The sequence below is a fragment of the Cyclopterus lumpus genome, chromosome 22 (genome assembly GCF_009769545.1).
Source record: "Cyclopterus lumpus isolate fCycLum1 chromosome 22, fCycLum1.pri, whole genome shotgun sequence".
Classification (NCBI taxonomy): Eukaryota; Metazoa; Chordata; class Actinopteri; order Perciformes; family Cyclopteridae; genus Cyclopterus; species Cyclopterus lumpus.
In genome coordinates this window covers 23,596,595-23,619,378 of record NC_046987.1, presented here as the reverse complement: position 1 = coordinate 23,619,378, position 22,784 = coordinate 23,596,595, and the positions used below count along the sequence as shown (strand labels likewise).

At 41.4% G+C, this 22,784-nt stretch overlaps 2 protein-coding genes across 2 annotated transcripts in view; one reads left to right on the top strand and one right to left on the bottom strand.

The window, feature by feature from the left end:
* Positions 1-4,152: 4,152 nt before the first annotated feature.
* Positions 4,153-4,971, top strand: ankrd9 (ankyrin repeat domain 9). The gene has a single exon (XM_034525410.1). The coding sequence runs from the start codon at positions 4,153-4,155 to the stop codon at positions 4,969-4,971; it is 819 nt and encodes a 272-aa protein (XP_034381301.1).
* Positions 4,972-10,075: 5,104 nt separating this feature from the next.
* The window catches only part of LOC117751437 (tectonin beta-propeller repeat-containing protein 2-like), a 28,816-nt gene continuing 16,107 nt past the window's right edge, over positions 10,076-22,784 (bottom strand). The window contains exons 16-21 of the mRNA XM_034563296.1: positions 22,598-22,695; positions 22,372-22,507; positions 19,883-20,031; positions 18,328-18,469; positions 12,746-12,895; positions 10,076-11,903 (exon numbers count right to left, since the gene is read on the bottom strand). Of these exons, the coding sequence (XP_034419187.1) occupies positions 11,752-11,903; positions 12,746-12,895; positions 18,328-18,469; positions 19,883-20,031; positions 22,372-22,507; positions 22,598-22,695 (827 nt within the window). The 3' untranslated portion in view covers positions 10,076-11,751. The remainder of the gene's footprint in view (positions 11,904-12,745; positions 12,896-18,327; positions 18,470-19,882; positions 20,032-22,371; positions 22,508-22,597; positions 22,696-22,784) is intronic.

Here is a 22,784-nt window from a genome sequence, read left to right as displayed (position 1 = left end):
TGGTCCAGCCCCTTGATATGCTGCTATAGGCTTATAGGCTGCTGGGGGATGTTTTAGGATACACTGAGCACCTATCTCCTCTTCTCTCTCTCCTTATGGATGAATTTACATCTCTCCATTGCACCTTATTAACTCTGCTTCCTCCCCGGAGTCGTTGTGGCTTCACGTCTCATAGGGTCCATTGGACCTGGAGGTGTCTGATACCTGGTGAACCGGCCTCCCATTGGCCCTGCTGATGCCCCGCCCCCCCTCCTCTCTACCTCCTTCTGTTTCATGGATTGGAGTTCCATTCATACATTGTCATATTCATGTAATGTGTTTATGTAACTCTGTAACTCTGTTCATCTGGTCACATGACATCTATTCATCTGTCCATCCGGGGAGAGGGATCCTCCTCTGTTGCTCTCCTGAAGGTTTCTTCCCTTTTTTCCCCGTCAAAGGTTATTTTTGGGGAGTTTTTCCTGATCCGATGTGAGGTCAAAGGTCAGGGATGTCGTATGTGTACAGATTGTAAAGCCCTCTGAGGGGAGTTTGTGATTTGTGATATTGGGCTGTAAAAATTAACTGAATTGAATCGAATTATTATGTGAAATGTATCAATGTATTAAATACTGTAAAGTATCACTATATTATATACTGTAATGTATCAATGTATTAAATACTGGAGCAGCTGGAACGTGATGATCGGAATCCTTCAACTTGATTGGTTGGACATGTCATCTAACATGTTTGCAGTTGCAGTCAGTGGACTGCAGGGGGCGCTCTTCGTCATGTTTGTAGTTTACTGTTGATGAAGATGAAAGAGAAGGGTCTCAGCTCTGTGTACCAGATGTATTGATAACTTGGAAGTAAAACATTTTAATAAATGGCTTAAAACAAATGTATTGAGTGGTTTTATAATTAAAGTGACTATCTAATGATTCATATCAAAACTACAGTAGAAGTTTTAATTTTACAAGTACTTCAAAACTGCTCAAGTACAGGACTCATAAATATTGTTATTTCTCCATGAGAGCATAAAAAAAACAAAAACACAACTTTTACTTAAATACCTTAGTACTTTGTGTACTTATATTTTTAAACTGATCATTAATAAGGAAAACAGAATCAGAACTGAGTCATGTGAATGCTGTCAAATGAGATAATCAGCTGATCAGTGTTATGAATAATAACCACTGGGTTCTACTGGTGTTTACTGGTTCCATCAGCCAATGACCTGCAGCCGTCTGAAGGCCGCGATGTTCGCTATGTGAGACACTCGATCCCCCGAAAACAGACATCCACACATGGAGCTGAGATGGTAGGGGGTGGAGCAGGAGGAGGAGCAGGAGGAGCAGGAGGAGGAGGAGGAGGAGCGGGAGGAGGAGCAGGAGGAGGAGGAGCAGGAGGAGGAGGAGCAGGAGCAGGAGGAGCGGGAGGAGGAGGAGCGGGAGGAGCGGGAGGAGGAGTGCAGGAGGAGGAGGAGCAGGAGGAGGAGGAGCAGGAGGAGGAGGAGCAGGAGCAGGAGGAGCGGGAGGAGGAGCAGGAGGAGGAGGAGGAGGAGCGGGAGGAGGAGTGCAGGAGGAGGAGGAGCAGGAGGAGGAGGAGCAGGAGCAGGAGGAGCGGGAGGAGCGGGAGGAGGAGCAGGAGGAGGAGGAGGAGCGGGAGGAGGAGTGCAGGAGGAGGAGGAGCAGGAGGAGGAGGAGCAGGAGCAGGAGGAGCGGGAGGAGGAGGAGCGGGAGGAGCGGGAGGAGGAGCAGGAGGAGGAGGAGGAGCGGGAGGAGGAGTGCAGGAGGAGTGGCAGGAGGAGCAGCAAGAGGATCGGCAGGAGGAGCGCAGGAGGAGCGCAGGAGGAGCGGCAGGAGGAGTGGCAGGAGGAGCGGCAGGAGGAGCGGCAGAAGGAGCGGCAGGAGGAGCAGCAGGAGGAGCGGCAGGAGGAGCGGCAGGAGGAGCGCAGGAGGAGCGGAAGAGGAGCAGGAGGAGCGCAGGAGGAGCGGTCCCGGGAGAAAAACAAGCTGTAGAGATCACCGGGGGAGGAGAGCTAAAGGGAGGGGGGCTATAAAAGGGTGAAGGAGCTGAGGACAGACGGTTCCTCTGCAGCCTGAACCAGGACCACTCTACACTTTCTCAGTCGGATTTCAGGGACTCCTTCAGACCAGGTGTGTGTTGTCTCCTTCAGACCAGGTGTGTGTTGTCTCCTTCTGACCAGGTGTGTGTTGTGTCTCCTTCTGACCAGGTGTGTGTTGACTCCTTCAGACCAGGTGTGTGTTGTCTCCTTCTGACCAGGTGTGTGTTGTCTCCTTCAGACCAGGTGTGTGTTGACTCCTTCAGACCAGGTGTGTGTTGACTCCTTCAGACCAGGTGTGTGTTGTGTCCTTCAGACCAGGTGTGTGTTGTGTCCTTCAGACCAGGTGTGTGTTGTCTCCTTCAGACCAGGTGTGTGTTGTCTCCTTCAGACCAGGTGTGTGTTGTGTCTCCTTCAGACCAGGTGTGTGTTGTGTCCTTCAGACCAGGTGTGTGTTGTCTCCTTCAGACCAGGTGTGTGTTGTGTCTCCTTCAGACCAGGTGTGTGTTGACTCCCTCAGACCAGGTGTGTGTTGTCTCCTTCAGACCAGGTGTGTGTTGTGTCTCCTTCAGACCAGGTGTGTGTTGTCTCCTTCAGACCAGGTGTGTGTTGTCTCCTTCAGACCAGGTGTGTGTTGTCTCCTTCAGACCAGGTGTGTGTTGTGTCTCCTTCAGACCAGGTGTGTGTTGACTCCTTCAGACCAGGTGTGTGTTGTGTCCTTCAGACCAGGTGTGTGTTGTCTCCTTCAGACCAGGTGTGTGTTGACTCCTTCAGACCAGGTGTGTGTTGTCTCCTTCAGACCAGGTGTGTGTTGACTCCTTCAGACCAGGTGTGTGTTGTCTCCTTCAGACCAGGTGTGTGTTGTCTCCTTCAGACCAGGTGTGTGTTGTGTCCTTCAGACCAGGTGTGTGTTGTCTCCTTCAGACCAGGTGTGTGTTGTCTCCTTCAGACCAGGTGTGTGTTGACTCCTTCAGACCAGGTGTGTGTTGTCTCCTTCAGACCAGGTGTGTGTTGTGTCTCCTTCAGACCAGGTGTGTGTTGACTCCTTCAGACCAGGTGTGTGTTGTGTCCTTCAGACCAGGTGTGTGTTGTCTCCTTCAGACCAGGTGTGTGTTGTCTCCTTCAGACCAGGTGTGTGTTGTCTCCTTCAGACCAGGTGTGTGTTGTCTCCTTCAGACCAGGTGTGTGTTGTCTCCTTCAGACCAGGTGTGTGTTGTCTCCTTCAGACCAGGTGTGTGTTGACTCCCTCAGACCAGGTGTGTGTTGACTCCTTCTGACCAGGTGTGTGTTGTCTCCTTCAGACCAGGTGTGTGTTGTCTCCTTCAGACCAGGTGTGTGTTGTCTCCTTCAGACCAGGTGTGTGTTGTCTCCTTCAGACCAGGTGTGTGTTGTGTCTCCTTCAGACCAGGTGTGTGTTGACTCCTTCAGACCAGGTGTGTGTTGTGTCCTTCAGACCAGGTGTGTGTTGTCTCCTTCAGACCAGGTGTGTGTTGTGTCTCCTTCAGACCAGGTGTGTGTTGACTCCTTCAGACCAGGTGTGTGTTGTGTCCTTCAGACCAGGTGTGTGTTGTCTCCTTCAGACCAGGTGTGTGTTGTCTCCTTCAGACCAGGTGTGTGTTGACTCCTTCAGACCAGGTGTGTGTTGACTCCTTCAGACCAGGTGTGTGTTGTCTCCTTCAGACCAGGTGTGTGTTGTGTCTCCTTCAGACCAGGTGTGTGTTGACTCCTTCAGACCAGGTGTGTGTTGTGTCCTTCAGACCAGGTGTGTGTTGTCTCCTTCAGACCAGGTGTGTGTTGTCTCCTTCAGACCAGGTGTGTGTTGTCTCCTTCAGACCAGGTGTGTGTTGTCTCCTTCAGACCAGGTGTGTGTTGTCTCCTTCAGACCAGGTGTGTGTTGTCTCCTTCAGACCAGGTGTGTGTTGACTCCCTCAGACCAGGTGTGTGTTGACTCCTTCTGACCAGGTGTGTGTTGTCTCCTTCAGACCAGGTGTGTGTTGTCTCCTTCAGACCAGGTGTGTGTTGTCTCCTTCAGACCAGGTGTGTGTTGTCTCCTTCAGACCAGGTGTGTGTTGTGTCTCCTTCAGACCAGGTGTGTCTCTGGTGTCATCATGCCGTGGCTGCTGTCCTCTCAGGTGGAGCACCTGTCCTCATCTCCATCGCAGCGTCAGTGTGAGCGGACGTCGTTCTCCTTCTACTGTGCTGTGAGGGAACAGCTTCCGGTCTGGCTGCTGGAGGACATGCGCAGTATGGAGGTCTTCAGCTGGGAGGATGGGCGTCCTCGCACCTTCCTGCCATCGGAGGCGTTGCTGTATGCGCTTGTACACGACCATCAGAGCTATGCGCGCTTCCTGCTGAGCGAGTACTTGGTAAGCTCGCTCAGGCCGCTGCGCTGCAGCTTCTGCTGCTGCCACGGTAGCACCGCGCCTCACTTCACCGTAGCGGTGCGCTACAACCGCGTGTCGATCCTCGGCATGATGCTGGAGGCTCTGAAGGACTGTCCCGTGCAGGACTTCTTAGATAACCGGGGCGGCTGCTCGCACGCGGCAGACGCTGGAAAGACGGCGGTGCAACTGGCGGTGGAACTGTCGCGGCCCGATTGTCTGCTGCTCCTGCTGGTTCATGGAGCGCCTCCCAGCGGCCTTGATGCCGCGCTGCAGCGACTCGTCTCCTCCGACATCACAGACCGCCGCAGTGCGCAGCGCTGCCTCGACTTCCTGCTGCTCTTCCTGCCCGAACCGCCGGCGATGTGCTGCCTGCAGGACGAGTCGCATCGCTGGCAAAGCCTGCTGGGAAATGACGTTTTCAGCTGGCTGTGTGGTTTGGCTCCGCCCCCCCTCCTCCTACAAGCACTCAGGTGTCTGGCCCGTTGTGGCCCAGATCAGATTACCGCGCTGCCCGACTTCCTGCAGCTGCACACCTGGCAGTGAGTCACCATGGAAATAACACAGCAAAGACCTCAGGACTGCGGAGATCGGATGGTGATTCTATGATGCATACAATGAAAATTAAGACTACACATAGTCCGGATCACTGAGCAGCGATCAATACAGCTCAGCCAGTCACCTGCTATCTGAGGAGACTGAAGGAGCAGCTGATGGGAGGAAGGTGATGATGAAGATGATGTTTTCATCAGATAACAACATTTTAAAGGCTCCAGATGAACATAGATAGAACGCAGGCCGCCAGTCGGACGTTTTATCGTTTGTCACGTAACGCTGATTTTCTTTGGCCAGTAGGTGGCATGAGTGAAAACAGGCCGTGACTTTTATCAAGCATGATAAGTTTGGGGAAGTTCAGTGGAGCCAGTGGGGGGCGCTTTGAGAATGTGAACATATACATGCATCATGTGTCTCTACGTGAAGTGTAGATCACGTTGTGTAAATTAAATGTAAAAAAAGAAGCTAAAATTAGCCCTGTCTTGGATGTGAACACGGGTCTCTGGGTCACAGGGCGAACACGTTCACTTCATCGTTTTACCGAGTAAGAAGATAACATTACGGTCTGAGGAGAAGACGTTATGGTCTAAAACTTCACAAATTCAAATGTTTCTTCATGTAAATGTGTTCAGGCCTTGACTGGCATCAAGTTTGGTGAAAAGTCACAATTTTTCAGTCACAAGCCTTCAGATCATCCTTGAAAAAAGATTTTGAGGGAGGAAACCGTAAATGTATAATGGCAAAAAATGCCCAAATTGGGCAAATTATTGTAGCGCCCCCTAGTGTTCAAATCGCACAAGATTTTTTTGCATGTTAAGGGATGCAATGTGCACATATCCTGCAAGTTTGAGTGATTAGTCCCAATAGTGTTGAAGTTATGAGCATTGAAAAACAAGACACCCCCCCTAAGAGGTTCATTACCACAATGAGATATCAAAAACTTATATTATTTGATATATAGTTGGTAATCTGGCTTCAATTATGATCAATATTATTTTTTGTATGATTCAGACCCAGCGCATAGGAGAAGTGGCCAATTATGTGTTTTTCACAAAATTCAAAATGGCGGAAAATCTAAGTAGGCGGAGCTTAGGGGTCTGAGAGGCTTTTCTGTAGAGCAGGTGGAGATGGACATGTGTCAATCGGACATTCTGGGTGAGGGGCGTCGCCGGTCAAACTTTGTCATACGTCTATTTTCACCAAGCCTGACAAGCTTGCGCAATTTGGTGACTTTTCGAAGCCGGCAAGTACCCCAAAAAAACGTGCAATGTACAAAAATAAAGATCAGAATAATAATAAAAATCCTAGCGATTTCAATAGGGTCCTCTCGGACTGACTTCGGACCCTAATAAACTGAATATATATATATATATATACATACATACATACACACATATATATATATACATATACATATATATATATGTGTATATATATGTGTGTATATGGGTGCACGTCTGTAGTTCCACTTGGCTGCAGCTCTCTTTCTTGTTTCCTGTCACTTTAAGGATGAGTCTGTTATCTGAAAAGTTTATTAATTATTAACCTGAGATTATTGATTATCTAAGGATTCCTGCATTCACAGCTTCAAATATTCTCAATCATATTGATGGTTCATTTCATCATCCATGCAACTGACCAACACAGGAACACAACTGATCCCAGATCTCCTCGTTAGTGTGAGTCCGATCCAGTCACCAGATGTTCTGGATCTACATGAAGATGTTTTGTGAATGCTGACATTTATTACATATAGACCTTAAAACTGGTCTGGATCCAGGTCCCTCTTTATCAGAGCTAGAGCAGAACCTGTATCTCATGTGTGTTGTTGAGCTGGAACATTGTGAATATTAATATATAGTGTACATGTGCAAAATAAATGATCATTTGTTGTTTCTTTTATTCTTTAGGTGAACTCTATCAACGCTGTGATGCAAATTAAATATTATTGAAAAAAAAATGTTGTTGGACTTTGTTGACTCAGAGTTCAGAGAATCCAGAGTTCTGTTGGATATTTGATACAGATATCAATAAGCAGATCATCAATAACCAGATATCAATAACCAGATATCAATAAGTAGATCATCAATAACCAGATATCAATAACCAGATATCAATAAGTAGATCATCAATAACCAGATCATCAATAACCAGATCATCAATAACCAGATATCAATAACCAGATCATCAATAAGCAGATCATCAATAACCAGATATCAATAACCAGATCATCAATAAGCAGATCATCAATAACCAGATCATCAATAACCAGATATCAATAACCAGATCATCAATAAGCAGATCATCAATAACCAGATATCAATAACCAGATCATCAATAAGCAGATCATCAATAACCAGATATCAATAAGTAGATCATCAATAACCAGATCATCAATAACCAGATCATCAATAACCAGATATCAATAACCAGATCATCAATAACCAGATCATCAATAAGCAGATATCAATAACCAGATCATCAATAAGCAGATCATCAATAACCAGATCATCAATAACCAGATCATCAATAACCAGATATCAATAACCAGATCATCAATAAGCAGATCATCAATAACCAGATATCAATAACCAGATATCAATAACCAGATCATCAATAACCAGATCATCAATAAGCAGATCATCAATAACCAGATATCAATAACCAGATATCAATAAGCAGATCATCAATAACCAGATCATCAATAACCAGATATCAATAACCAGATCATCAATAAGCAGATCATCAATAACCAGATCATCAATAACCAGATCATCAATAAGCAGATATCAATAACCAGATATCAATAACCAGATATCAATAAGCAGATCATCAATAACCAGATCATCAATAACCAGATCATCAATAACCAGATCATCAATAAGCAGATATCAATAACCAGATATCAATAACCAGATCATCAATAACCAGATCATCAATAACCAGATCATCAATAACCAGATATCAATAACCAGATATCAATAACCAGATCATCAATAACCAGATATCAATAACCAGATATCAATAAGTAGATCATCAATAACCAGATCATCAATAACCAGATCATCAATAAGCAGATCATCAATAACCAGATCATCAATTACCAGATCATCAATAACCAGATATCAATAACCAGATCATCAATAACCAGATATCAATAACCAGATATCAATAACCAGATATCAATAACCAGTCATCAATAACCAGATATCAATAACCAGATATCAATAAGTAGATCATCAATAACCAGATATCAATAACCAGATATCAATAAGTAGATCATCAATAACCAGATCATCAATAACCAGATATCAATAAGCAGATCATCAATAACCAGATATCAATAACCAGATATCAATAAGTAGATCATCAATAACCAGATCATCAATAACCAGATCATCAATAACCAGATATCAATAAGCAGATCATCAATAACCAGATATCAATAACCAGATATCAATAACCAGATCATCAATAAGCAGATCATCAATAACCAGATCATCAATAACCAGATATCAATAACCAGATCATCAATAAGCAGATCATCAATAACCAGATATCAATAACCAGATATCAATAACCAGATCATCAATAACCAGATCATCAATAAGCAGATCATCAATAACCAGATCATCAATAACCAGATCATCAATAAGCAGATATCAATAACCAGATATCAATAACCAGATCATCAATAACCAGATCATCAATAACCAGATATCAATAACCAGATCATCAATAACCAGATATCAATAACCAGATCATCAATAACCAGATATCAATAACCAGATATCAATAAGTAGATCATCAATAACCAGATCATCAATAACCAGATCATCAATAAGCAGATCATCAATAACCAGATCATCAATTACCAGATCATCAATAACCAGATATCAATAACCAGATCATCAATAACCAGATATCAATAACCAGATATCAATAACCAGATATCAATAACCAGTCATCAATAACCAGATATCAATAACCAGATATCAATAAGTAGATCATCAATAACCAGATATCAATAACCAGATATCAATAAGTAGATCATCAATAACCAGATCATCAATAACCAGATATCAATAAGCAGATCATCAATAACCAGATCATCAATAACCAGATATCAATAACCAGATCATCAATAACCAGATCATCAATAACCAGATATCAATAAGCAGATCATCAATAACCAGATATCAATAACCAGATCATCAATAACCAGATATCAATAACCAGATATCAATAACCAGATATCAATAACCAGTCATCAATAACCAGATATCAATAACCAGATATCAATAAGTAGATCATCAATAACCAGATATCAATAAGTAGATCATCAATAACCAGATATCAATAACCAGATATCAATAAGTAGATCATCAATAACCAGATATCAATAACCAGATATCAATAAGTAGATCATCAATAACCAGATATCAATAACCAGATATCAATAAGTAGATCATCAATAACCAGATATCAATAAGCAGATCATCAATAACCAGATATCAATAACCAGATATCAATAAGTAGATCATCAATAACCAGATATCAATAACCAGATATCAATAACCAGATATCAATAACCAGATCATCAATAACCAGATATCAATAACCAGATCATCAATTACCAGATCATCAATAACCAGATCATCAATAACCAGATATCAATAACCAGATCATCAATAACCAGATATCAATAACCAGATCATCAATAACCAGATATCAATTACCAGATATCAATAACCAGATATCAATAACCAGATCATCAATAACCAGATCATCAATAACCAGATCATCAATAACCAGATAGCAATAACCAGATCATCAATAACCAGATATCAATAACCAGATATCAATAAGCAGATCATCAATAACCAGATATCAATAACCAGATCATCAATAACCAGATCATCAATAACCAGATCATCAATAACCAGATCATCAATAACCAGATCATCAATAACCAGATCATCAATAACCAGATATCAATAACCAGATATCAATAAGGAGATCATCAATAACCAGATATCAATAACCAGATCATCAATACACTGATTATTAATAGGCATCATCAAAAGGCCGTAACTGTGTTTCAACATGTTTATTAAGTTAATGATTTTCACAACAGGTGAACATTTTCCAACCAATCAGCTGTCATCATGAGAGGATGATGAGCACACACTAAATACAGATCCAGTTCAGACCTAAGACCTGAACCTCAATCCAGTTTAACGGTCCACCAGGGTCCATTTGAGTTGGCTATAGTCCACCAGGGTCCATTCGAGCCCGCTAGAGTCCACCAGGGTCCATTAGAGTCCGCTACAGTTAATCAGGGTCTATTAGAGTACACCACAGTCTACGGTTCATTAGAGCACACTACAGTCCATTAGGGTTCATTAGAGCACACTACAGTCCATTAGGGTCCATTAGAGCGCGCTACAGTCCATTAGGGTCCATTAGAGCACGCTACAGTCCATTAGGGTCCATTAGAGCACACTACAGTCCATTAGGGTCCATTAGAGCACACTACAGTCCATTAGGGTCCATTAGAGCGCGCTACAGTCCATTAGGGTCCATTAGAGCACGCTACAGTCCATTAGGGTCCATTAGAGCACACTACAGTCCATTAGGGTCCATTAGAGCACACTACAGTCCATTAGGGTCCATTAGAGCGCGCTACAGTCCATTAGGGTCCATTAGAGCACACTACAGTCCATTAGGGTCCATTAGAGCGCGCTACAGTCCATTAGGGTCCATTAGAGCACACTACAGTCCATTAGGGTCCATTAGAGCACACTACAGTCCATTAGGGTCCATTAGAGCGCGCTACAGTCCATTAGGGTCCATTAGAGCACGCTACAGTCCATTAGGGTCCATTAGAGTGCGCTACAGTCCATTAGGGTCCATTAGAGCACACTACAGTCCATTAGGGTCCATTAGAGTGCGCTACAGTCCATTAGAGCACACTACAGTCCATTAGGGTCCATTAGAGCACACTACAGTCCATTAGGGTCCATTAGAGTGCGCTACAGTCCATCAGGGTCCATTAGAGCACACTACAGTCCATTAGGGTCCATTAGAGCACACTACAGTCCATTAGGGTCCATTAGAACACACTACAGTCCATCAGGGTCCATTAGAGCACACTACAGTCCATTAGGGTCCATTAGAGTGCGCTACAGTCCATCAGGCTCCAGATGATGTTTTAAAGGTCTTATACATCCAGGTCCACATTAGGCCCCTCCCTGTCTTTAACATGAGGACCAGAGGGCTGCTGTAAAGCCCCCAACCCTCCTAACAGCCAGTCAGCAGCGTTTAACTTAGTGTAGCCAGTTCAACTCAGTTCAACCACTCAAACCAAGTTTAACTTAGTGTAACCCAGTTTAACCAGACTGAACCGGTTTCAACAAGAAAACGTAACAAAACTGTCTGATGTTCATTTAATGTCCTGAACCAGAATGAACTAAACTTCTAGAACCTGTTGGAGCCATTCTGAACCACAATGGCGTAAATATTAGAGTCTTAGAACCAGTCAGAAGCAGTTGAAACCAGTTTAAAATAGAATGACTGAAACATGAAATGTTACATTTCCACTTAACAGTGAGATTGACTCATTGGGAAAGAGTCAACCGTCCCTTCTTATTAAAGTGCTTCCTGTTAAAACAAAAATTCAGGTCATTTCCCAGCAGCCACCTGGGTTACCTTTGTATGACCATCTTATTTCATTAATCTTAAGTGGTGACATTAAAAGGACATCATGGGTCAAATGAGTTCCCATTCGTCGTCGACGTCGTCCCCATTGAGTGAGGAACCCGAGGGGGTGGGTCTGCAGGGAGATTGTGGGAGGAGCTTCGTCAGGCGACGGGATAATCCACCAATCAGAGTCACCGCCCACAACTCGTCCTCTGGGGTCACTGAAGAGTGAGAAATAGACACAGGAATACATTTAGTCTAAATGTATCTGCCCAGACTCACCAGTATAAACCCAGTCTCACCAGTATAAACCAGTCTCACCAGTATAAACCCAGTCTCACCAGTATAAACCAGTCTCACCAGTATAAACCCAGTCTCACCAGTATAAACCAGTCTCACCAGTATAAACCCAGTCTCACCAGTATAAACCAGTCTCACCAGTATAAACCCAGTCTCACCAGTATAAACCCAGTCTCACCAGTATAAACCAGTCTCACCAGTATAAACCCAGTCTCACCAGTCTCACCAGTATAAACCAGTCTCACCAGTATAAACCCAGTCTCACCAGTATAAACCAGTCTCACCAGTATAAACCAGTCTCACCAGTATAAACCAGTCTCACCAGTATAAACCAGTCTCACCAGTATAAACCCAGTCTCACCAGTATAAAACCAGTCTCACCAGTATAAACCAGTCTCACCAGTATAAACCCAGTCTCACCAGTATAAACCAGTCTCACCAGTATAAACCAGTCTTACCAGTATAAACCCAGTCTCACCAGTATAAACCAGTCTCACCAGTATAAACCCAGTCTCACCAGTATAAACCCAGTCTCACCAGTATAAACCAGTCTTACCAGTATAAACCCAGTCAGTCTCACCAGTATAAACCCAGTCTCACCAGTATAAACCAGTCTTACCAGTATAAACCCAGTCAGTCTCACCAGTATAAACCAGTCTCACCAGTATAAACCCAGTCTCACTAGTATAAACCAGTCTCACCAGTATAAACCCAGTCAGTCTCACCAGTATAAACCAGTCTCACCAGTATAAACCAGTCTTACCAGTTAACCAGTTGGCGTTTCCAGGGATTTTCTTCCAGTAGTCTCCAGCAGGGTTCCGGTCACAGACCCCGTAACGACGAGCCAGATCTCCGTTGACACAGCGAACCCAAACGGTCCGAGAGCTGAGTACCAGCTGACTGACGGCTAACCCTGAACACATGTTATATAGTAGAGAAGAGTATTAATACACACATGTTGTATAGTAGAGAACAGTATTAATACACATGTTATATAGTAGAGTACAGTATTAATACACATGTTATATAGTAGAGTACAGTATTAATACACACATGTTATATAGTAGAGAACAGTATTAATACACACATGTTATATAGTAGAGAAGAGTATTAATACACATGTTATATAGTAGAGAAGAGTATTAATACACACATGTTATATAGTAGAGAAGAGTATTAATACACACATGTTGTATAGTAGAGAACAGTATTAATACACATGTTATATAGTAGAGAAGAGTATTAATACACACATGTTATATAGTAGAGAAGAGTATTAATACACACATGTTATATAGTAGAGAAGAGTATTAATACACACATGTTATATAGTAGAGAAGAGTATTAATACACATGTTATATAGTAGAGAACAGTATTAATACACACATGTTATATAGTAGAGAAGAGTATTAATACACACATGTTGTATAGTAGAGAACAGTATTAATACACATGTTATATAGTAGAGAAGAGTATTAATACACACATGTTATATAGTAGAGAAGAGTATTAATACACACATGTTATATAGTAGAGAAGAGTATTAATACACACATGTTATATAGTAGAGAAGAGTATTAATACACATGTTATATAGTAGAGAACAGTATTAATACACATGTTATATAGTAGAGTACAGTATTAATACACACATGTTATATAGTAGAGAAGAGTATTAATACACACATGTTATATAGTAGAGAAGAGTATTAATACACACATGTTATATAGTAGAGAAGAGTATTAACACACATGTTATATAGTAGAGAAGAGTATTAATACACACATGTTATATAGTAGAGAACAGTAATAATACACACATGTTGTATAGTAGAGAACAGTATTAATACACATGTTATATAGTAGAGTACAGTATTAATACACACATGTTATATAGTAGAGTACAGTATTAATACACACATGTTATATAGTAGAGAAGAGTATTAATACACACATGTTATATAGTAGAGAAGAGTATTAATACACACATGTTGTATAGTAGAGAACAGTATTAATACACATGTTGTATAGTAGAGAACAGTATTAATACACACATGTTATATAGTAGAGAACAGTATTAATACACACATGTTGTATAGTAGAGAACAGTATTAATACACATGTTATATAGTAGAGAACAGTATTAATACACACATGTTATATAGTAGAGAAGAGTATTAATACACATGTTATATAGTAGAGAACAGTATTAATACACACATGTTATATAGTAGAGAACAGTATTAATACACACATGTTGTATAGTAGAGAACAGTATTAATACACATGTTATATAGTAGAGAACAGTATTAATACACACATGTTATATAGTAGAGAACAGTATTAATACACATGTTATATAGTAGAGAACAGTATTAATACACACACGTTATATAGTAGAGAAGTGTATTAATACACATGTTATATAGTAGAGAAAAGTATTAATACACACACGTTATATAGTAGAGAAGTGTATTAATACACATGTTATATAGTAGAGAAAAGTATTAATACACACACGTTATATAGTAGAGAAGAGTATTAATACACATGTTATATAGTAGAGAACAGTATTAATACACATGTTATATAGTAGAGAACAGTATTAATACACACATGTTATATAGTAGAGAACAGTATTAATACACATGTAATATAGTAGAGTACAGTATTAATACACACATGTTATATAGTAGAGAAGAGTATTAATACACATGTTATATAGTAGAGTACAGTATTAATACACACATGTTATATAGTAGAGAACAGTATTAATACACATGTTATATAGTAGAGAACAGTATTAATACACACATGTTGTATAGTAGAGAACAGTATTAATACACATGTTGTATAGTAGAGAACAGTATTAATACACATGTTATATAGTAGAGAACAGTATTAATACACACATGTTGTATAGTAGAGAACAGTATTAATACACATGTTATATAGTAGAGAACAGTATTAATACACATGTTATATAGTAGAGAACAGTATTAATACACACATGTTGTATAGTAGAGAACAGTATTAATACACACATGTTGTATAGTAGAGAACAGTATTAATACACATGTTATATAGTAGAGAACAGTATTAATACACATGTTATATAGTAGAGAACAGTATTAATACACACATGTTATATAGTAGAGAACAGTATTAATACACACATGTTGTATAGTAGAGAACAGTATTAATACACATGTTGTATAGTAGAGAACAGTATTAATACACATGTTGTATAGTAGAGAACAGTATTAATACACATGTTATATAGTAGAGAACAGTATTAATACACACATGTTATATAGTAGAGAACAGTATTAATACACACATGTTGTATAGTAGAGAACAGTATTAATACACATGTTGTATAGTAGAGAACAGTATTAATACACATGTTGTATAGTAGAGAACAGTATTAATACACATGTTATATAGTAGAGAACAGTATTAATACACATGTTATATAGTAGAGAACAGTATTAATACACATGTTATATAGTAGAGAACAGTATTAATACACATGTTATATAGTAGAGTACAGTATTAATACACACATGTTATATAGTAGAGAAGAGTATTAATACACACATGTTATATAGTAGAGAACAGTATTAATACACACATGTTGTATAGTAGAGAACAGTATTAATACACATGTTATATAGTAGAGAAGAGTATTAATACACACATGTTATATAGTAGAGAACAGTATTAATACACATGTTATATAGTAGAGAACAGTATTAATACACACATGTTGTATAGTAGAGAACAGTATTAATACACACATGTTGTATAGTAGAGAACAGTATTAATACACACATGTTGTATAGTAGAGAACAGTATTAATACACACATGTTGTATAGTAGAGAACAGTATTAATACACATGTTGTATAGTAGAGAACAGTATTAATACACACATGTTGTATAGTAGAGAACAGTATTAATACACATGTTATATAGTAGAGAACAGTATTAATACACATGTTATATAGTAGAGTACAGTATTAATACACACATGTTATATAGTAGAGAACAGTATTAATACACACATGTTATATAGTAGAGAAGAGTATTAATACACACATGTTATATAGTAGAGAACAGTATTAATACACGTTATATAGTAGAGAACAGTATTAATACACATGTTATATAGTAGAGAACAGTATTAATACACACATGTTATATAGTAGAGAACAGTATTAATACACATGTTATATAGTAGAGAACAGTATTAATACACATGTTATATAGTAGAGAACAGTATTAATACACACATGTTGTATAGTAGAGAAGAGTATTAATACACATGTTGTATAGTAGAGAACAGTATTAATACACACATGTTGTATAGTAGAGAACAGTATTAATACACATGTTATATAGTAGAGAAGAGTATTAATACACATGTTATATAGTAGAGAACAGTATTAATACACATGTTGTATAGTAGAGAACAGTATTAATACACACATGTTGTATAGTAGAGAACAGTATTAATACACATGTTATATAGTAGAGAAGAGTATTAATACACATGTTATATAGTAGAGAAGAGTATTAATACACATGTTGTATAGTAGAGAACAGTATTAATACACACATGTTGTATAGTAGAGAACAGTATTAATACACATGTTATATAGTAGAGAACAGTATTAATACACATGTTATATAGTAGAGTACAGTATTAATACACACATGTTATATAGTAGAGAACAGTATTAATACACACATTGTTATTTTAATGTTTCTTATTAGGGTCCTTGTGACGACTTCGTCGTAGAGGAACCTATTGTTTTTCGTGGGATTATTATTCTTTTCTCTAAGGAATGTTGCCCTTTTGGGGTCTTTATCATATGCCAAACGTTCTTAACTTTCACATGAATATCAGGACTGCCGAAAAACACAACATTTTGGGGGTCTCGCATTTTGTGTATTAAAAAAATTCTCTATAGCGCCCACATGTGGCAAAAAGCCCACGCTTTTTGCTAACAATGACCGATTGACTTAAAATTTGGTACACATGTCCACTTGGACCTGATGTACAAAAACGTCTACGTGGCCACAAAATGCGCCTACTTAGATTTTCCGCCATTTTGAATTTTGTAAAAAACACATTTTTTACATTTTCTCCTAAATGCTGGCTCCGATCTTTTAAAAAAATTATGTGGTTCATTATTGGTTCAATGTCATCAAAAGTCATCAAAAGCTTATTGATATCTCATTGCGTTCAGAAGATATGGGCCAATAAACTTATAAGGGGTGTGGCCTCATATTTAAAGACACATAACTTCCAAATTACTTTGCCTACCTTCACCAAATTGCTAGCATATGTCCACATTGCATCCCTTAGCATTGCCTAATTTGTTCATAATATTTGAACATTAGGGGGCGCTGCAGTCAATCGCTCAATATCGCAATTTTTAGCCTTTTTTTATGTTTTTTGACGTTTTTGGGCGAACTCCTCCTAAAGATTAAACCTGATTCATTCCAAAATCGGGCAGTATGATCTAGAGACCTTAGCAATGAAAGGTTATCAAAGTATTTTAAAAATATAAAACTATGTGAGTAGGATTCTATTTCAAAGAAACGCCATTCGCCATGAAAATGGAAGTTGTTTTAACTCTGCCATACATTATCTAATCTGCTCCATATTTCTCATATGTCATGACATACTGACCCTGAAGACATCCATATGTTCATTTTGAATTCTAGTCATAGCGCCACCCAGTGGAACATTTGTAGCCTTTTCTTCACGTTTTGGGGAGTTGTAAAACAGCAAACTCCTAGAGATTAAACACGATTCATTCCAAAATCGGGCAGTGTGATCTTGAGACCTTAGTAGTGAAAAGTTATCAAAGGATTTTAAAAATATAAAACTATGTGCGTGATTCGCCATGAAAATGGAAGTTGTTTTTACTAGGCCATACATTATCAAAGATGTAGTTACCTGATACGATTGTAATGCTTCAGAATAGCAATATGGCTTGATAGCGCCCCCTACAAATATTAATTTAAGCAGCCCCAGCGCTACGTTTCACCTACATTTATGAAACTTGGTAGGCATATGTAAAACATGTAAACTGAAAAGAAAGTCTCTTGGGACCATGCTCTAAACGGTCAGCCATTTTGATTTTGTGTGATTTTTCCATTAATTCTTGTGTATTTCATGCCACTATACATTACTGAACTCCTGATGAAGGGAATTTATCGGATCCATTTCAAATGTATTGTGTTTGTGCATGTTGTCTCGTGCCATACAGCAAGTGGTGGACTGTTTGCAAAGTATAATTTCCAGCATCGCTGTTCAGGTGAGACACGTACCTGGTACCAGCTCCCAGTCGGTCCCCACAGGCATCTCCTCACTGAGTCCAGTCCTGACCAGGACACTTCCTCTGTTGTCCAAAGCCCAGAGGAGACGATCATTGGGACTCGTCTGAATCCGGACCAGCTGCACTCCGATTGGCTGAGAAGACATGATGTCACCGTTACCGGTTGGTTCCATGTGGATCCAGTGTGTGTGTGTTACCTGTACAGGTGGTTCCATGTGGATCCTGTGTGTGTGTGTTACCTGTACAGGTGGTTCCATGTGGATCCTGTGTGTGTGTGTTACCTGTACAGGTGGTTCCATGTGGATCCTGTGTGTGTGTTACCTGTACAGGTGGTTCCATGTGGATCCAGTGTGTGTTACCTATACAGGTGGTTCCATGTGGATCCTGTGTGTGTTACCTGTACAGGTGGTTCCATGTGGATCCAGTGTGTGTGTGTTACCTGTACAGGTGGTTCCATGTGGATCCTGTGTGTGTGTGTTACCTGTACAGGTGGTTCCATGTGGATCCTGTGTGTGTGTGTGTGTGTGTGTTACCTGTACAGGTGGTTCCATGTGGATCCTGTGTGTGTGTGTTACCTGTACAGGTGGTTCCATGTGGATCCAGTGTGTGTGTGTGTGTGTGTGTTACCTGTACAGGTGGTTCCATGTGGATCCAGTGTGTGTGTGTTACCTGTACAGGTGGTTCCATGTGGATCCAGTGTGTGTGTGTTACCTGTACAGGTGGTTCCATGTGGATCCTGTGTGTGTGTGTGTGTGTGTTACCTCTACAGGTGGTTCCATGTGGATCCTGTGTGTGTGTTACCTGTACAGGTGGTTCCATGTGGATCCTGTGTGTGTGTGTTACCTGTACAGGTGGTTCCATGTGGATCCTGTGTGTGTGTGTTATCTGTACAGGTGGTTCCATGTGGATCCAGTGTGTGTGTGTTACCTCTACAGGTGGTTCCATGTGGATCCTGTGTGTGTGTGTTACCTGTACAGGTGGTTCCATGTGGATCCAGTGTGTGTGTGTTACCTGTACAGGTGGTTCCATGTGGATCCTGTGTGTGTGTGTTATCTGTACAGGTGGTTCCATGTGGATCCAGTGTGTGTGTGTGTTACCTGTACAGGTGGTTCCATGTGGATCCTGTGTGTGCGTGTTACCTGTACAGGTGGTTCCATGTTGATCCAGTGTGTGTGTGTTACCTGTACAGGTGGTTCCATGTGGATCCTGTGTGTGTTACCTGTACAGGTGGTTCCATGTTGATCCAGTGTGTGTGTGTTACCTGTACAGGTGGTTCCATGTGGATCCTGTGTGTGTGTGTGTGTGTGTGTGTGTGTGTGTGTGTGTGTGTGTGTTACCTCTACAGGTGGTTCCATGTGGATCCTGTGTGTGTGTGTTATCTGTACAGGTGGTTCCATGTGGATCCAGTGTGTGTGTGTTACCTCTACAGGTGGTTCCATGTGGATCCTGTGTGTGTGTGTTACCTGTACAGGTGGTTCCATGTGGATCCTGTGTGTGTGTGTTATCTGTACAGGTGGTTCCATGTGGATCCTGTGTGTGTGTGTTACCTGTACAGGTGGTTCTATGTTGATCCAGGCCGGCAGCATCATGCTTGGGTTCAGGGGCTGAGTTCCAACCCTGAAGTAAACTATTCCTCGAGTGTCCACAGCCCAGACGTTCTGACTGCCGCAGCTCACACTGACCAGACGAACACTTCCTGAAACACAAGGTGACATTTTACCTGAACACACCTGTACACACCATTATATCTATATACAAGCATGTGAAACCGCAAGACATCCCCATGAACTTCTAAACTTGGACTGCCCTAAGAAGCCCTAAAACCTCCTGGGAACCTGAAGAACCAGCTCAAAAGCAATTGGATCCTCTCTTTGAACTTTTAGAACCTTTCAAGGATAATTTGAACTGAATCCAGAAACCGGAGCTTCATTTTATTTTCACACGACTGCAATCAGCATCAGGAGGCTGCTTCGAAGCCCGGGGAGCCCAAGGACACTCGACATGCTGGGGATTAAAATCGACAACCTTGTGTCCAAAGGTCAACCCACTCGACACCGGGAGCAACATTTGCCGAGACCAATGGAACACTCTCCAGGATCCCTAACGCCTCCTCATAACGTGTTCAGGGCCCCGAGAACCGGACTGCTGGTCAGGTCACATGCAGCACTGTGAACAACATCAGGTACGGTTCCAACTAGACCGACGGCAGGATCAGGTGATCGCAACCCGTTTCAGAACAGACTTCAGGTCAGTCTGTTTTTGGTGAATCTGCCTCATATTTCAGCTCTGACCTTTGACCTGTGAAGGTGTCGCAGATGTGCTGCTGCATCCTATCATCTCTACCTCGGGTTCTTTTGTTTTAAATCAACTGAAGTCACATTTACAAATGAGTCAACTAGCAAACACACTGAATGGACACGCAGTTTAAATACCATTTCAATTCAGATAAGAATGAAGAATTGTAATGAATAATGAATTTGTTTATTGTGAAGAAAAATAATGAGCATTTAGTGGAGCCAGAACAATGTGTTGGTTTATATCAGCTGTTTGTAGATGAGCGCTGGGAGCCGGAGACGAGGCCGATGTAAAGAGATGGACAGAGAGACGTCATGTGGCGTCTGATAGAGGAACTAAAAACAGATCTGAGTGACCGCCCTGTTACACAACCTCCACCTGTCACTGTGACTGAGAAGCACAGCTGAGAGTCTGTGTGTGTGTGTGTGTGTGTGTGTGTGTGTGCGTCATACTGTAACCTGAGCAGAAGTGAGTACAGGACCCACCCCCAAACATACAGAGTGGCTAGATATAAAAAGGACATTTGTCTGGAAGGAATGCCGGTGTTCCCGACCTTCACAAGGTCAGCTGCCGAGTGGAGGAACAGAACCGCAGCAAAGCCCAAAGCTTCGGCAGATATTTGTGTCGCAAATTAATACTTTACTTTACTATTACATTTCATTTAGCTGACACTTTTATCCAAAGCGACTTCCAATAAGTGCATTCAACCAAGAGAGTACAAACTCAGAACAAGAATCAACAAGGTTAGAAAATGAGGTTTGAATTGTGGTTTGGTAGAAAGAGCTTTTGGCTGCAGAAATAGAGAGAAGGAGAAGAGAAGAGTGATATGCGAGCAGGTCGTCAGCGTGTTTAGATTTTCGCCATTTACGTTCCGATGCTCACATAGTGGCTCTCTCTGAGCACCGAGTCAGACAACCACGGAGCCAGAGAGGACTTGATGGTGAAAATATAGTCGAGGTGGTTGCCAGCTTTGTGAGTAGGAGGGGAAGGACTGAGCGAGAGAGCAAAGGAAGACAGGAAGAGTAGCAGGTCACATGACTTCTCTGTCTGGATGGTAAAGTCACCCAGAAGGATGAGCAGGGGGCCATTTTCTGGGAAGTTTGATAGGAGGACGTCTAGTTCTTCCAAGAAGTCTCCCAAAGAACCAGGAGGACGGTAGAGAACAACAATGGTTAGATGAACCGGATGAGTAACCGTCACAGCATGAAACTCAAAAGACAGTGGGGTAAATAATGGAAAACTCCATTTGGGTGAGATGAGTAGACCTGAACCACCACCCCGACCAGAGGGTCTGGAGAGAGCAGCAGGGGTAGATGTTGTCTGGTGTGATCCAAGTCTCAGTGAGAGCCAGGAAGTCCAGCGATTGCTCAATAGCAAAGGCAGAAATGAAGTCTGCCTTGAGGTTAGCTGACTGGCCCCCTGTGACGAGGTGCTGTAGAGGTGTGTGTGTGTAGAACGAGTAAGAAAGATAACAGAGGAGGGATTTTGGTATATGTATGAACGAGTCCGAGGCCTATAGTATCTACTAGATGATATATGCACAGGTATGGAAGGTAAACACATACTCACAGAGCAGTTTTATACTCAGCCACCCCGAATACTCCAACGAAAGACTCCTTTGTCTTTATCCTCTGAAACTTGACTCCAACGAAAGTTTAGAGACACTACCTCTTTAATCCACAGGGGGGCGCCAGAATCAACACACAATGCAAGTGCTTTGTAGTAACTTTCAGGTACGTACCGAGCTGGTTGAGGTCCAGGGGGGTCCAGTGGAGTCCGAAGGGACAGGACGGAGACAGAGTACGAATACTGACTTGGCCATGGGTGTCTAAACCCCACAGAGCATCACGGCAGGCAGACAGGTGAGTCAGCTCCATCTGAGCACAAAAGGTAGAACACAAAAGAAGATCATCAGAATGAACAGAGATGAGTAGAATCAGACTCTGAGACAGAAGTGGTGTTTTTACCTCAAATGGTAGAAGAATGGATGAGGGGCGGAGCTCTCCATCCTGGTCCCAAACACAGAACAGATCCTTCCTGCTCTGAGCCAACCACAGGAACGTACCTGAGACACAGGTAACACACACAGGTAGATTAATTATCAGGTTTAATGTACACGTGTGTAATGTCACATATGAAATATTGGTCTGAGGA